Below are 10,581 nucleotides of genomic sequence, written 5' to 3' on the forward strand. Positions count from 1 at the left end.
TTATCTTCAGCTTGGAAGAGCACAGATTAGAATATAACTTCTAGCATTCCCTCAGTATAACAACTCCAGTACCACAAAATGGTAGCATGAACATGGAACTTCTTAAATTTTTGGTTGGGGGAGAGTTAAAATGAATGTAATAGAGCAATCTGTAAATTACTTACATAAAATGTTTTTCTTTCAGAATGCCTAAATCAAAGGAACTTGTTTCTTCAAGCTCTTCTGGCAGCGATTCTGACAGTGAAGTTGACAAAAAGGTGACTGTTACTGCACCAGGTCATTTCTGTAGTCCTTCCTTCAGCAGCATTGCCATATCCAGTTCCGAGGGACAGCACCGTGTGTCGGAATCTTACAGTGAGAGACAGGGTGGATGTTTCTGAAAGTGTGGGTGGCCTGGATCTTCACTTCACTGATGCCGAGGGTGCTGCTCCATGCACACCCCTCGCCCCTAAATCAGACTCCAGCCAGCCTCAGACTGACTTCTGTGAGGAGCCCTACACCTGCAGAACCACTGCCATAGACCCTAGAGCAGCGGTTCTCAACCTTCCTAATGCCGCGACCCTTTAATACAGTTCCTCATGTTGTGACCCCCAACCATAAAATTATTTTCGTGGCTACTTCATAACTAATTTTGCTACTGTTATGAATCATAATGTAAATATCTGACATGCAGGATGTATTTTCATTGTTCGCAACCCACAGATTTGAGAACCGCTGCCCTAGAGGAATAGCATTAGAATTAGGCCAAAGTCACTGTTTGCCATTATTTAGAGATGGCCTTAATCTGTAGCTATTGTATGAAGTAATTGATCCAAATTATCTGTACTCCTTGAATGCACATGTCAATTTTGACCACTGTCTCAGTCATTGGTGTTTATCCAGCCCACAGTATTAGTTAAAGTGTAGGCTTGGTGCATTTTAAGTTAGAATGCTATTTACTCTGGTTCCCTCCTTTTAGCCCCCAGCATAGCTGACGTGAAATTGCCTGTTGAGGCAGAGTAGGCTTTTTCCGCATCAGATGGCAGCTGCACTGTGAGTGGTGCACTGTTCTCCTTCGCTGAGCACCTCGCACTTCATCGCGTCTGCCTTCCACGCACTGTCCTCTGTCTCCTAGAAGCTCCCGCAGCGGTGTCTCCGAGCCTAGGTGGCAGTGTCAGTTAAGAGAGAGCTTAAGGGGGAGTTTGGGGGAGATGGATCTTCATAGGGAAATACAGAACATGATATCATCTGGAAGAGTGAAACAGGCTTCAGAGAATATATGTACTGTAGTAGGGAATCTCTCTATTACACCAGCAGAGCATTTGAATACGTTCATTCAGCGTATTTTTATTGAGCTTTTGTGTGTCAGGCATGTACCAGTCCACAGGGACTATCTATACAGACCCTGATGTAAAGAATAATTTTTAAAAATATATATATTTTATTGATTTTTTTACAGAGAGGAAGGGAGAGGGATAGAGAGTTAGAAACTGATCAGCTGCCTCCTGCACACAGCCCACTGGGTTTGTGCCCGCAACCAAGGTACATGCCCTTGACCGGAACCGAACCTGGGTCTGCAGGCCAACACTCCATCCACTGAGCCAAACTGGTCAGGGCTGCTTTTGCTTCTTGAGCAGAGTTAATTTTTGCTGATTGTCCCAAATAGTACTATTTTTTAAAAAAAAAATATTTTAATGATTTTTTTTACAGAGAGGAAGGGAGAGGGATACAGAGTTGGAAACATCGATGAGAGAGAAACATCGATTCAGCTGCCTCTTGCACGCCCCCTACTGGGGAGATGCCCGCAACCCAGGTACATGCCCTTGACGGAATCGAACCTGGGACCCTTCAGTCTGCAGGCCAATGCTCTATCCGCTGAGCCAAACTGGTTAGGGCCCAAATAGTACTATTAATCCTAAGGACATATGTTAAATACATCCATTTCTTTTTGTTTGTATACATTATGTTATGTCTAGCTTCATCTAAATTAGTAAATTAATATACGGGGTGGACAAAAGTAGGTTTCCAGTTGTGAATACATGAAACAGTTTATTGCGCTATTATTTGTTAGTTGCATTATTCATTATTACAACTGGAAGCCTACTTTTGCCCACCCCATACTAGGTTAGGCTTTCCACTAAGGAACATGAGTGCCCTCTACTGTTTGGGTTGGGAACTCTACTGGTTTTCATGGGCTGTTACCTCATTTTGAGACAGATTGTATAAAAAGCTTTTGCAATGATGCTGCTTTTAAAACATTGTTTTGCTTTTGAATGCTAGTCTAATACATTGCTGTCTATCTTTAGTTGATTTTTTTGTGTGATGAGGACGTTTTAGAGTTGACTTGTGCGCAGTACAAAATAGATTTCTTAGTTTTGCCTACTCAGATTCCCTAAGCCAGTATGTCTCTTGGAATAGGCAGAGCATAAATAGATAATCATATCCTAGAAATGGAATAAGTTGGTTGCATTCTTCCTAGTTAGCATGTCCCCTTTGTAGCTTTAGTAGACTTGTGGTTCCCAAAAGTTTATTCAAAAACATTAGGCCCCTCATCTTTTTTTGTTGTTCTAAAGAAACCTTACGAGGGATTCTGATCTACAAAATAAATTTTTCTGCTTAATACCACTCTAATGCCTAAAGTATTTTTTGGGCTCCTCAGAACTGTTTGCAAAAACTACTATATACCAGTGTTAGGTTAGTTTCAAAGTTTCATTGTCAGGTGGATCTTGGCTAGTTTATATTTTTTATTTAATGAGTAAATGCAGACTTTTGGTCCTTTAAGTATTAAAAAGTATTGGAATCTTGAACCTGTCCATGTAAGAAATGTCTAAACTTGTAGTGAATTTTTATAAGAGTTAATTAAGCCAAACTGATGACATTGTTGGGAAGCAAGACCTAATGCTCTGGAGAAGGACACTTTTGCACGTTCTCTTGTACGTTTGGAATTACGAAGGAAACAAGGAAGATTACGTGGAAAGCGAGGCTGGGATTGGCTTACAGGGCAGTTAGCAAGACTGTGTTCTTCTGCGGGTGCTGAAGCTCCCAGGCGTCTGAAAACTAGGCCTTTCAAGGGTGTGTGCACCCAGGTGCTCAGAAACAGTGGACAGGGCTTCATGCAAAGATGCATCTTGTACTAAAAGGTACAGGCATTGACCTGCCCAGCTAGGGATCTATGGTCAGATCATCCTGTGAGGTTCCTGTTGGTCACTGAACTTGTACATGCCCCCCCCCCCTTTTGTGTCCATAAACCTGAGAAGTGTTTTATTAAGTGTGCAAATTTTAACCATATTCATATATTTTTTTCAAGTTAAAGAGGAAAAAGCAAGTTGCTTCAGAAAAGCCTGTAAAGAAGCAAAAGACTGGTGAGACTTCAAGAGCCCTGTCGTCTTCTAAACAGAGCAGCAGCAGCAGGGATGACAACATGTTCCAGGTAAGGCTGGTTATTGGGTCCAGAGGACTTCTTCTCTGGCTGGACCTGAAGAACGATCAGAGCGCCTTAATCTAATAAGGCACAATCTTTATGTACATTAGAGTGCTCTTGACTAAGGATATTCATTGAAATACAAGAACAAGTTAGTAGAAATGAAAGTAATTTATATGATGCTGAAAAAATTTTTTAACGGGTTTAATTTGAGCCAAAATTGACAGCATGCCTGGGAGCAATACCTCTAATGCTCCCTATATGGTGCTAGGTTATTGCTAACACCTAGAAGTCTGTAGTTTTCCTGTATTTAAAACAATGTGAATTTAAAAGCTATAGAAATCCAAAAGAAGAGATTGAGAACTGCACATTAGAAAGTACACTGGAACCTCGGTTCTCTAACTTGTTTCAGAAGGCTGTTGGAGACCCAATTTGTTTGAAAACCAAATCATTTTTTCTCATTAGAACGAATGTAAATTGAATTAATTTGTTCCAGACCCCAAATGAATCCCTGTTTTAGCATTTTTTTAATATATTTTATTGATTTTTTTTACAGAGAGGAGGGGAGAGAGGTAGAGAGTTAGATACATCGATGAGAAACATCAATCAGCTGCTTCCTGCACACCTCCTACTGGGGATGTGCCCGCAACCAAGGTACATGCCCTTGACCGGAATCGAACCTGGGACCCTTGAGTCCGCAGGCCGACGCTCTATCCACTGAGCCAAACCGGTTAGGGCTTTAGCCTTTTTCATGTACAGTACATGGCTAATGTGCTGGTTAGTCTATAAACAAACACTTCCTTTCTTAATGTATCGACACCCCCCTCACCCCCACCCCAGCCTTAAAGGAGCCCTTTCAGCACTTGTTCCAGGTGCCTTACAGGAGGTCAGCTGGCAGCATCTCCATTTTTCCACACTTTACCGCCTCGGGAACGCTGTCACTGGCTAAACTGCAAATCGGCAACAGTTTTCTACCTCTTCAATTACTTGTGATCATTGCTTGTCTCTTTTAAAATACGTTTACTTTTTCTAGTGAGAGTTTAAATTCTTTGCAGGTTTCTGATTTCTCAGGAAGACGAGTCTTGCAGAAGACAAGCAGTAGTAGTAGTATTTTTCTGATTGTTTATTTTATTTTATTTTTTTGTCCTTGATCTAAGAACCTATACAGGCTTCAGAATTTTCTTCCTGTGTTTTCAAGTCCTCTGCAGTATAGGTCAATGTGGTCAGCCTGCCCTTGAAAATCAGTATTGTATCTTTCTGCTTTCTCCCTTCTATGTCTTTGTCACTTTTTTCTCCTTTTTACTTATTTAATGGCTGATCACTTTTCAAGGTCAAATCCTATCACCTAAAGTTTCTTCCACTTGCTCAAGCCCACATTGAACTTTTATTTGACTTATCTAATAATCAAAATTATTTTAGTAGATTTTCCGTAGATTTAATTGTATCTATTCAACAAGCTCTTAGGCTTATTGTAAAACCAAAATGAAAATGTTTAGTTCAGTGCCATAGTCGCCTAAGATACTTACACTTAAAAATACATATATATTTATTAATTTCAGAGAGGAATCTGACTGCTCTAGGCATCTTATAAGTGGAATCATACAATCTATATCTTTTGGTGACTTGTTAATTCACTTACCATAATGGCCTCAGGCTCATCCATGTTGCAGCATGTGAACGTATTTCTTTCTTTTTAAGCTGAATAATATTCCAATGAAAATGTTTAGTTCAGTGCCATAGCCGCCTAAGATACTTACACTTAAAAATACATATATATTTATTAATTTCAGAGTGGAATCTGACTGTTCTAGGCATCTTATAAGTGGAATCATACAATCTATACCTTTTGGTGACTTGTTAATTCACTTACCATAATGGCCTCAGGCTCATCCATGTTGCAGCATGTGAACGTATTTCTTTCTTTTTAAGCTGAATAATATTCCAGTTTAAGAACCCATTGTGGCCCTCGAGTCAAAAAGTTTGCCCACCCCTGCCCTATCCCAAACATTATTGTAAGTAATGTTGCTAAGAATATGGGTGTACAAATAATACCTCTTCAGGATCCTGCTTTTATTTCTTGTAGGTACATATCCAGAAGTGGCTGCTGGGTCATATGTTCTATTTTTTGAGGAACCTCCATACTGTTTTCCGTAGCGGTTGCACTATTTTGCTAATGATTCTTTTAATGTAAAATGATTAGAAATGTGAGTTGTGCTTGTTTAGTTCCATCATTTACAAAGATTTTTTTTTAATAGTGACATTTCCTTTGGATTGTAGTTTTGATATTGATAGTAGTAGTTATTTTTGTGATTAAAAGAGTAGTGAGTATGCAGTAAGTTGTGAATATAAATATGGACTTATAAATAAATACTTTTTTATGTTCTGTTTCTTTTGCAGATTGGGAAAATGAGGTACGTCAGCGTACGGGACTTTAAAGGAAAAGTCCTAATTGATATTAGAGAATATTGGATGGATCAAGAAGGTGAAATGAAACCAGGAAGAAAAGGTGAGATTTGATTTCCTGAATTTGATCCTAATATTGGGACTAAATTAAAAATTAAGTGACCTAGTTTGAAATGAAATAATGTTGTCAGTGCACTAGGAAGATCCTCATTGGGTTGGTTCACTATCTTCTGTAGTCTTTTTGGTAATGATACTTCTTATTTTTTAATCCTCACCTGAGGATATGTTTCTGTGAATTCTAGAGAGAGGGAGGGAGGAAGGAAGGAAGGAAGGAAGGACGGACATTGATGTGAGAGAAACATTGATCGGTTGCTTCCTGAACATACCCAGACCAGGGATCGAACCCGCAACCTTTTTTTTTTTGATTTATGGGACGATACTCCAACCGAGCTACCCTGCCAGGGCAACACTTAACTTTAATGAGGATAAAATTATGGCAGAGCCCAGCCAACGTGGCTCAGTGACCTGTGAACGTTGACCTGTGAACCAGGAGGTCTCTGTTTGATTCCCGGTCAGGGCATGTGCCTGGGTTGTAGGCTCGATCCTCATTGGGGGTCTGCAGGAGGCAGCCAGTCAATGATTCTCATCATTGATGTTTCTGTCTCTCTCTCCCTCTCCCTTCCTCTCTGAAATAAATAAAAAATATATATTAAAAAAATTATGCAGATAAACATATATATAATTAAATGATAAGGGCTGAGAAGTAAAAGGGCAGATTATGAGAGGAGAAGTGCTCTGGGAATCTCCTAAGGAAGTGTCATTTGACACTTTAGATAAAGGAAGAGCTAGTCATGTGAATTGTATGGGAGAGGGAATCATTTTCAAAGTAGAGGAAATTGTGCAGATACCTTGAGGCGAGAAAGAAGTTAGATTGTGCGGAATTGTAAGGCTGCTAATGTACTTGAATATAACTTAAAAATTATTTTTACATTAATTCTGAAGTAGAGTAGGCCCTGCCTGGGAAGCTGTAAAATGAATGGAAATCCTGGTTCACAGTGTTCCCTTTTGGGTATTCTTAGGGTAGTGTCCTCTAAGTGGGTTTTTGTCTTCCTTTTGTGCTTCATCCAGCATCATAGAAGCATACTTTAGTTAGTTATCCTCACCCGAGTTATTTTTCCCATTGATCTTTAGAGAGTGGAGAGGGGTAGAGAGACATTGATGTGAGAGAGGCACGTTGATTCATTGCCCACTGCATGAGCCCTCCCTTCGGTCCATGGGCTGGTGCTCTACCACTGAGCCACACCAGCCAGGCGCAGCATGTGTATTAATTCACCAAGTAGCTAGAGAACATTTGTGTGCCAAGCTAATGAAAAATGCCTCTGTTTTCTTCTGCCTGCATGTCATCTTGTAAGGTATGACTTGTTTCCTTCCTGTGGTTTGTAGGTTTAGTAAACTTAATGTCTATGGTTTCATTCCGTTGTCCAGCCCACTTTGGGATTGGGCAGTCTAGCTGTTCCATTGTGGCCAATGCCAGAGTTCTTTTCTTCCTGCAGCGATTACTAACCAGTAAGATGAGCTGGAAAGCCCTTCCTAGGTGTTGTCCCAATACGTTCTCCTTCCTCTCCGTTTATGGCCTCCCAGCAGTTTCCTGAGAAATCCATCAGTTCTTCAATTCTAGTTTATTTCTCCATTTGTATGGGTCAGATATTAGAATATTGGAAGTTTAAAGGACAAAGTTCTTCCTGCTCATACTTTAAATAGGACAGACATGTCATTAGCTAACATTTTAAATTTTACATGTGCCCAGTGATATGCCAAACTTATAATTCAAATCAGCCAAAAAACTTAGGCTCAGAGGTACTTGTAATTGTTTTGAAGTCATGTAGTTAGTGACAGTGAGGCTGGGATTTGAATCCAGTCTCTCGACTGTACCTTCCAAGAAGTCACATCCCAGGGATTTCCCAAAGTGAAATGAAGGCTTCTGGGAGAACTCCGTACAAGCCATTCACCTGAGCTCCTGTGGGAATTGGGAACAAATGTTGGAGCCAACGGAATGTAGAAATGAATGGGTGTCACACACCAACCCTCGACCTGGCCACTGGAATTGCTCATTTGCAAGCATTTGTGAGCTAAGCTTCAAGTCATTGTTTGTTCTCAGTTTAGTATGTGTCGCAGATGCAGTGTGGGAAGTAAAACTAGATATAACATCGATCATCCCGGGCAATCATGATGAATTTATAGTTAACAAGATAGCTTGTTGTCAATATTATATCATTGTGCCATTCAAAAATAGCAATTTTGATGAAACAGTATTTTATTTGGAAGTTTAAAAACCCTCAGGAAAGCTTAAATACATTTTCAACTTTTGATTTTTAAAACTTTGTTTTAGGTATTTCCTTAAACCCTGAGCAATGGAGCCAGCTGAAGGAACAGATTTCTGACATTGACGATGCAGTGAGAAAACTGTAAAATCTGAGCCATATAACCTGTACTGTCCTAGTTGTTTTAACCTGTCTTTTTACATTGGCTTTGTTTTTTAAATGTTGTTTTCCAGGCTATTGTATATTTGGATTGCAGAACAATTTGTAAGAATACTTTTTTTTTTTAATGTGCATTATTAAAAACGTTCTGAGTGAAGCTAATTGTCAACTTTATTAAGGGGGTTGCTTTGTGCCCACCTAGTGTAAAATAAAATCAAGTCATACAATCTTAACTGTTGTGGCCTTCTTTGATCAGAAGAATTGGTACTATTTAAGGCCAAAAGTTAACAGTTTATAGACCTTTTAATTTCAATGCGGCTTTTACATTCAAAAGGATTTATATTGTATTGAATTTATAAACTTGATCTGTGAAATCCATAGTTGATTCTTCTAAACAAATGTCTAGACTGATTTTCAACCCCACTGATACTTCACTTCCCTTTTTATCTTTACTTCATTTTCCTTCTATAACTTGTCATGTTCAGTGTTCATTTTACTTTTTGCTTTTTCTTGAATATATTCTGCTAATCTGGAAAGTCAGTGAAACTGTCTAAATGTTAGTTATCTCAATAAGGTACTTGTAACTAAAATATTATATGAGAACTACAATCACTAATTCTACTGTATTAAATATTAGGAGACATAGTTTGATAAACAATATGGCTTGTGTGAAAACTGAGCAAGTAAGTGTATGTCATGACCTGTAGTGTTCTGTGTAGTAGTTATCTTACTGCTTAGTCTGCAGAAAATAATGACTTAGATGTCTGATTTGCTTTCTCTTATTAAACATGTTCACCGTAGGATGATGTCTGTAGAATCAGATATTGTTACATTAGACTAGGATTTAATAAAAGTTGTGAAAGTTTACTGGCCTAACATTTTATTTTGTAACATTGAATATGGAGTATATGCAGCCAGGGATGTCGTGAGCTTTACTGTTAGGGTAGGCAGTGTGGTTGGTTTTTAGGGAAAGAGCATAGACTCGTGTTTTTTGGCCTTTGCTTCAGAAATAGGCTTTGTTCTTTTAGTTAACCTAGCAGGTGCTCTATAGGCTTTTCACTGAACCGATGACAGAGACATAGATTGAGATACAGGTTTCAGGGCCTTGGCAGCAATAAGCAGGGCCTGGTGTGCCTTAGGGAAAGGATGTAAGGGAGCTGTAACTGGAGTTAAAGAAGGCCGTGGCGACGGGAGAATTCTCTGCAAACTAATGATATTTTGATCATGTAGATAGGACACGATTCTAGATAGAATAGTCAAAAGAAAGGTTTAAAGATGTAAAAAATGCTTGTTGACAAATTATTTTTGATAGCTAAAGTAAAGTAGTAATTGGTTATTGCCATATCAGAGTTGCACTGTTATACCAAGTTTGATTGCTAACTATGTCTAGAACATTTTATAGAATTGTCAAGGACTTGATTTCAAAACCATCTTCCAAACCACATACAGTTATCAATTTATCTGGCAGCTAGTCTAAGTATTTTTTTACATTTTTAGATTTTTTTTTTAGTGTTTTTAGCAGTAACCCTAATCAGTATGTAATTGGGGAAATAAAGAAACTCTCTTTCTGGTATTTTAGCCTTTATCAAATAATAGGTACCAAAGTGTTCAAATAATGTCTTTTAGACAATGCATACTTGATTGATAACTTTCCCCTTTTTTGGAAACTCCTGTTAACTTGATTGGGTAGATTTGAAAAATATTCCTTATATATATATAGAAAGGGTAGTTAGAACACAGAACTTTGATTTTGGTGTAGATGGAGAGGGGATAATTGTTGATTTCCTAGGTTTACAGGAATTTAAGGGGTGTGTGCATTTTGAAACAACCTGCTAATAGAGAGATGGTGCTGAAATCTGTTATTACCCAGGCATTTTCCAGCTGTTTAGTGTACGATGTTAAACCTTCATATAAGGAGTGCTTTTCTGGCAGAATTTGGTAAGTCGACTGCTAAATTCATTTAAATAATGCTACTGGATATGCACTATATAGAAATTATTAATCTTTTTTTTGGGTGTGTGTGTAGGGAAGGATGAGAGCTGGGTTAAAATAAGAGCCAAATTAACTCCTACTGAAAGAAAGGGTACTTTTGTTTGTGTTTAAACTTTATCTTTTTGGTAAGATCACTCAGAAGGAAAGCTTGGCATTTGGGGCAGCCGTTTCTTGCCGTGTGATGCCAACATGGACTTAACCACCACGGCCCCGGCATGTGCTCAGCAGAGGGCTTTCTCATGGGGTTTTACTCTCTGACTTTTACATACAAGTAGCATGTGACCAGTTTCCAATGCTCTTGGCATT

The 10,581-nt window shown here is 38.8% G+C and overlaps 1 protein-coding gene across 1 annotated transcript; it reads left to right on the top strand.

Moving 5' to 3' along the window:
* Nucleotides 1-98: 98 nt before the first annotated feature.
* On the top strand, nt 99-8,516 carry SUB1 (SUB1 homolog, transcriptional regulator). The gene is made up of 4 exons (XM_006090090.3): nt 99-257; nt 3,287-3,409; nt 5,798-5,906; nt 8,193-8,516. The coding sequence occupies exons 1-4, from the start codon at nt 186-188 to the stop codon at nt 8,270-8,272; spliced, it is 384 nt and encodes a 127-aa protein (XP_006090152.1). The 5' UTR covers nt 99-185; the 3' UTR covers nt 8,273-8,516.
* Nucleotides 8,517-10,581: the final 2,065 nt, after the last annotated feature.

This window comes from Myotis lucifugus, unplaced genomic scaffold, assembly GCF_000147115.1.
Source record: "Myotis lucifugus unplaced genomic scaffold, Myoluc2.0 scaffold_68, whole genome shotgun sequence".
Lineage (NCBI taxonomy): Eukaryota > Metazoa > Chordata > Mammalia > Chiroptera > Vespertilionidae > Myotis > Myotis lucifugus.

What these genes read in the sequence shown, in the direction of transcription:
- SUB1 (XM_006090090.3), top strand. Translation starts at nt 186, where the DNA reads ATGCCTAAATCAAAGGAACTTGTTTCTTCAAGCTCTTCTGGCAGCGAT. An exon ending in GGGATGACAACATGTTCCAG is followed by an intron (nt 3,410 to 5,797) that starts GTAAGGCTGGTT and finishes TTTCTTTTGCAG; the next exon opens with ATTGGGAAAATGAGGTACGT. An exon ending in AATGAAACCAGGAAGAAAAG is followed by an intron (nt 5,907 to 8,192) that starts GTGAGATTTGAT and finishes ACTTTGTTTTAG; the next exon opens with GTATTTCCTTAAACCCTGAG.